Source organism: Chelonia mydas, chromosome 1, assembly GCF_015237465.2.
Source record: "Chelonia mydas isolate rCheMyd1 chromosome 1, rCheMyd1.pri.v2, whole genome shotgun sequence".
Taxonomy (NCBI): domain Eukaryota; kingdom Metazoa; phylum Chordata; order Testudines; family Cheloniidae; genus Chelonia; species Chelonia mydas.
Window position 1 is genome coordinate 283,594,367 of NC_057849.1, and position 6,000 is coordinate 283,600,366.

The 6,000-nt window shown below is 49.2% G+C and overlaps 1 protein-coding gene across 9 annotated transcripts in view; it reads right to left on the reverse strand.

Annotated features, from left to right (window-relative positions):
- The window catches only part of CPSF6 (cleavage and polyadenylation specific factor 6), a 92,040-nt gene extending 91,258 nt beyond the window's left edge, over window positions 1-782 (reverse strand). For all 9 annotated transcript variants that reach the window (XR_006291388.1, XR_006291389.1, XR_006291387.1 and 6 more), the window contains exon 1: window positions 625-782. Coding sequence is in view for 6 of the 9 variants with exons in the window: in XM_037886836.2 (XP_037742764.1) it covers window positions 625-684 (60 nt within the window). In the remaining 3 variants the exon portion in view is untranslated. The remainder of the gene's footprint in view (window positions 1-624) is intronic.
- Window positions 783-6,000: the final 5,218 nt, after the last annotated feature.

The window sequence follows — 6,000 nt, forward strand, 5'->3', positions numbered from 1 at the left end:
GCGTTACGGTTTCTCGGGGGAGACGGAGATGGGGGTGGGGGGAGTTGCTGCCAGGTGCGTTACGGTCTCTCGGGAGAGGCGGAGATGGGGGTGGGGGGAGTTGCTGCCGGGCGCGCTACGGTCTCTCGGGGGAGGCGGAGATGGGGGTGGGGGGAGTTGCTGCCGGGCGCGCTACGGTCTCTCGGGGGAGGCGGAGATGGGGGTGGGGTTGCTGCCGGGCGCGCTACGGTCTCTCGGGGGAGGCGGAGATGGGGGGGGGGGTGGAGTTGCTGCCGGGCGCGTTACGGTCTCTCCCCTGCGCACGCCCCCACAAGGCGGAGAGGGGCGGCGCCATGAGGGAGCGAGTCGGCTGGCTGCCGGTGGCACATGCCCGGTGCAGGCCACTCTCGCTCTCCGAGCTAAGGCCCGTTACCCCCTTCGGAGCTAGCGGCGCGACCTCCCCTCTCCCCCCGCCCGGCCCCCTGCTGCCGGGCCCCGCGCATGCGGCCTGCGCTAGCGGCCTAGCGTTCCGCGGGAAACCCACGGCCGGGCGCCTACACCAACAATGGCGGCGGCGGCGCCGCCTCCTCCTGCCCGTCGCGCGGCCCTCCAGGCGGCGCAGGGACCGGTCCCTCCCGCGCGTACCTGGTTGAACTCCTCGCCCACATCGGCGTAGATGTCTATGTGGTCCACACCGTCCGCCATGATCCCGCCCGCTCCTCGGGCCGCCGTCGCCGCCTCCACCGCCCGCCGCGCCCGGGTCTAGAGCCGCCGCCGGGGAGGGGGAGCCAACGTCACTTCCGGAAGGAGACGAGGAACTTCCGGTTACTGCAGCCGCTACTGCTGCTGCCCCCACAGGATGCGCCTGAGCCCGCCCCAGGCTAGGAGGGAGGGGGTGTCACGCAGGCCGGCTGGGGAGTTTCTCTCAGCGGTACCCGCGGTCCTTGCAGCCTCTCCCGACGCGGGTTGGAGGTTTGCTCTCTGACCAGGCTCCCCCACTCTTGGGGGCGGGATTGGGGACCCACCATTGTAACCAGAATGCTGCATCATACTGCGGTGCTCGCAGGCCCTAGCCTGGCGCCCCATTGGGGTCAAGGGCTTCCCAGGCTGCAAGTCAGGGGCAGATCCTGCCCCAAAGGGCTTTGAATCTAAAGTCCTAATCCTGTAACTAGTTGGGCGCAGGCAGGACCCAGTGTCTGCCAGGAGCCCTGGGCATTAGGGTGGGCCCATGTGGATTCGCAAAAAGAAAAGGAGGACTTGTGGCACCTTAGAGACTAACAAATAAATTGAGCTAATGGTGCTTACAGTCAAACACATGGGCCGGGGGCGGGGGGGAAGGAGTATGCAAGCAGATGAGAGAGCAAATGAACCAAATGTGATAGCCATTAGTCTCATTGATAACACCCATTGTTTCATGTTCTCTATGTATATAAATCTCCCCACTGTATTTTCCACTGAATGCATCCGATGAAGTGAGCTGTAGCTCACGAAAGCTTATGCTCAAATAAATTGGTTAGTCTCTAAGGTGCCACAAGTACTCCTTTTTGCGAATACAGACTAACACGGCTGCTATTCTGAAACCTGTCATTGCTTAGTGTGTTACGGGATGGTGCTCAGATACTATGGTGATGAGGCCTGGTACAAGAACCCCCATGTGACGGAATAAAGTTGCCCATGATCAGCATTCTAAAATCATAAGCATGGCCAACATGCATCAGACCAATGATCCGGGTGCTTCAAAGGAATGCAAAGAACAGGGCAATTTTGAGAGATGCATCCCGTCGCCAGTCATCCAGTCCCAGCTTCTGGCAGTTGGAAATTCAGGGACACCTGGAGCATGGGGTTTGCCTCCCCGACTATCTTGGCTAAGCCATTGATGGACCTATCCTCTATGAATTTAACTAATTCTTTTTTGAACCCAGTTACTCTTTTGGCCTTCACAAGATCTCCAGCAATGAGTTCCACATTCCACATTGTGTGAAGTACTTCCTTATGTTTGTTTTAAATCTGATGCTTATTAATTTCATAGGGTGACCCCTAGTTCTTATGTGAAGGGCTAAATAACACTTCCCTGTTCTCCATACCATCATCTTAGTGGTCTCTTTTCTAAGCTAAATAGTCCCAGTCTTTTTAATGTCTCCTTGTATGGAAACTGTTCCATACCCCTCATCATTTTTGCTGCACTTCTCAGCACCTTTTCCCATTCTAACATAGCATACATCAGATACAAAAAAATTCATGAGTTTGTCTTAAATATCATAAGATTTTAAAAAAAATACATTTTGGCCCAGATCCTCACAGGCACTTAGGTGCCTAAATCCAATGATTTCAGAAGGAACTAGAAAAGGAGTACTTGTGGCACCTTAGAGACTAACCAATTTATTTGAGCATAAGCTTTCGTGAGCTACAGCTCACTTCATCGGATGCATCACGAAAGCTTATGCTCAAGTAAATTGGTTAGTCTCTAAGGTGCCACAAGTACTCCTTTTCTTTTTGCGAATACAGACTAACGCGGCTGTTACTCTGAAACCTGTCAGAAGGAACTAGGTGCCTAAATACCTTAGAGGATCTGGGCCTTTGTATTCCTTCTGTCTTCTGGTTTTTGAGGCATTAGGATTCCAGGTATTGCCAGCTCTCGTGATTTTATTATCAGTCTTGCTTAGTTAAAGCCCTGTGTTCCTGGAGACAAGTGTGATTATGCAAGATTCAACTTTCATTAAAAAACAAGTTTCTAGCCCTTGTGATTACAAAGAAAAGCATGAAAGTGTGACAAGTGAACAATAAAGGCTCAAAAAACAGAAGGCAAATAAAAAGAACACACAATTTATTATTTACTTGTTTAAAATTTATTATTACATTTAAAAAATCGCATGATTTTTAAGACAATTTCATAGTTTGGAGGGCCAGACTCACAATTCTTAGATGTTTTTGACTGACAATACTAGATTCACATTTTCAAGACTTTCTCTGCAATCATGAGAATGAAAAACTCAAAAAAAGCTTTAAAAAAAAAAGCTGAGAGTTAACAGCAAGTATCCGGGAGCTGGGGCTTTATGAAAAACACCAAATGTTATGCTGTGTTCCCTCTAAGCTGCGCACTGGGGCAGCTGCCCAGGAATGTTTTGTAGTGCCCTGCAGTTGATTAACAGAGCCGCCCACATCCAGCCATAGCATGTATTCAGGTGCCCCTCCCTCACCACTGCTTCACGTTGCTCCTGCCCTCTGCCTTGGAGTCCCTGCTGCTCCTGGAACCCTCCTGCAGAGAGGGGAGTGCTGATGTCAGGGTGTCCCCCCGCCCCTGTACTCCAGCAAGAGAGATGGGATAGCCCAGCTCTGGAGGACTCCAAGCAGGAGAGGGTCTGAGTCTGAACGCTGGGTGAGTGAGTGCCTTTACCTTAAAGAGACAGCGCATGGTCTCTCAGAGACTTCCCAAGCACACACAATGTCTCTCTGTCTCTCTCTCTCTCTCACACACACACACAGTCTTTCACACTCATCTCCAAACACATACTTCTGGTGGTGGTGTTTGTTGTTAGTACTTCTTTGTAGTTTCTGCAATGCACATATATTCTCTGTAATTTTATTCTTTCAAAGTATGTTATTTTAGTTTTTTGACTGGTCTGTGCATTTCATAATTTTTATTTCTCTCTTACACTTAAATTTAACTCTTTGAATAGTGAGCTCTAAAATGCATAGTCTGTCCTGACTGGAGTAATTTTCCCTATGGTAACTTTTTAAAAATATATATTATATCTAGTTTTTTTGTTTCTACTGGTGGCGCACATGCACACATTACTTCGGTGCACATAACAAAATTTATTCCGCACATGGATGGAAAAAATTAGAGGAAACATTAGTTATGAGACAATAAAACAAGAACAACAACAAAAAACCAAATGGGAATTGGGCAGGGAAGAGGAGATTAATGGTGACTAAAGTAGGAACTTACCAAAGAAACTATGCAGAACTTACTGGTCTGAAGATATTTAATGTTTTGAATACATTATTAAAGGAAATAAGAAATAAATAACGGTAAACCTCACTGGTGCTCTGCCTAGTCATTACAATAGGCCTGCCTCTTCCCAGCCTTCCCCAGTAGGGAATGGGAGTTGGCCACAGACCAGTTGCCACCCTGTTGGGCAACTGATAGGATCACCTCTTGTGGGATTTCTCAGTGTTCCCGTTAGACGTTACAGTCATACAGTGTTTCTCGCTCATTTGCATTGTCCCACTTGCAGCCCCTAAGTATAGGGGCACAAGTTTTGCCCAACCTGGGCTACATAGACAATAGATTCAAGTGCACAGTGCCGTGTGTGGAAATGACACAAAGAAGCCTGCAGTGCTCCATCTTGATCCAGCCTGCCTCCATACTCCGTACGATCATTAGTATAGTTTTCTGCTGTAACAGGTTCAAAGTTAATACCACAAAGTAAAGAATTCACCACTCAGATCAGGATGGAACTTCACATACCAGTAACTGTCATTTTTGCCCAAACCACCTTCATGTTAAAGAAGCATCCAAGATTTTCAAACCCCCATGCTTAATTTTAGGATCCTAAACCCACATTTAAGCAGCCAGGTTGACTTGATTTTCAAAGGTATTGAGCATGCAGCAGCTCCTTGCAAATGTATATTATGCTGCATATTAAAAAAAAGTCCTTTTTTTCCTTTTCACACTCTTACTAAAAACTCATTGTTGATGTTCCTCAAGCTGCACTACAAATTTTAAAAGCCATTGTTGCAAAGATCTTCTATACAGCAAGAGAACATGTATTACTATCAAATTGATTCAAGGAAATGGTTGCAGTGTCAATAGTGTCTTTGGATCATTACTTGCATTAGAGTTCAATTGCTAGAGCCTCATTTCTAGAGCTGCAATCCAGCTTGTGGAATTTTTATATTAAGTGGAAGAGTTAAAATATTTCGAGTCCATGCTAAACTATATCAGAGTTTCCTGTTTATATGAACTTCCAGAAGAACTATCCCCTCCAAGAGCTCAGAACTTCATTTGGAAAAAATTGACAGATATGGCTTTGCAGATGGACATAGGTGCCAAATCCGTGGGTGCTCCCACCGGCAGCTGCTCCTCTTTTCCCCCAGCATCTCCTGCCTGCTGGCGGGCCCCACTGACAGGGCCGGCTCCAGCTTTTTTGCTGCCCCGAGCGCCAAAAGAAGAAAGAAAAAAAACCCGATTGAGCTGCCGCCGAAGTGGAAGGGAGGGAATAAAGGACTTGCCTCCAAATTGCCACCGAAGACCCGGACGTGCCACCCCAATAACGGATGGAGTGCCGCCCCTTTGTATTGGCCGCCCCAGGCAGCTGCTTCCTTCGCTGGTGCCTGGAGCTGGCACTGCCTACTGATCAGCACCTCCCTCTCATCACCTCCCGCCCGCCACAGATCAGCTTTTTAGTGGCATGCAGGAGAGGCTGGGGTGAAGGGGAATAAGGAGGGTGGGGCGTGCTCGGGGGAGGCAGAATGGGGTGGGAGAGATGGGGGTGGGGTGGGAAGAGGCAGGGCGGGAAGGATAGGGGTGGGGACTTGGGGGAAGGGCTAGACTGGGGGCGAGGTCTGTGTAGATAGATAAAGACAATTAGAGACCTAAAAACACGTCCAGTTAGACACCTAAGCCAAGTCAGCCGTTTAGGTGGCCCTTGCCCTAGTAATCAAAACCATCTCTTTCTCAGTCTCCTGCACAATACTTCTCTCATGCTTGTCCTATGTTTTCCTGTGCTCCCAGCTCAGCCTTTTGTGGAAGTGCTGTGCTGTCCCCCCTACCTAACGGTGGCCAACATTCCTCCTGCTGCAGGATTTGACAGGCATCAGGTCTTAGGCTTGCTCAGAGCATGCTTATGGGATCAGTTCCCACTGGAAAAATAGGCAATCCTCTGGCTAGTTTGCGAATCCCGCTTAGGGGCCTCCTGGGCTTTAGCGTGAGCTAATGGTCGGAGCTGCTCATTAGCTGTGGGGTGCTGTCAAGACTTAGGTGACAGCAAATGCCAACTGGTGGAAACTTAGGCTCCT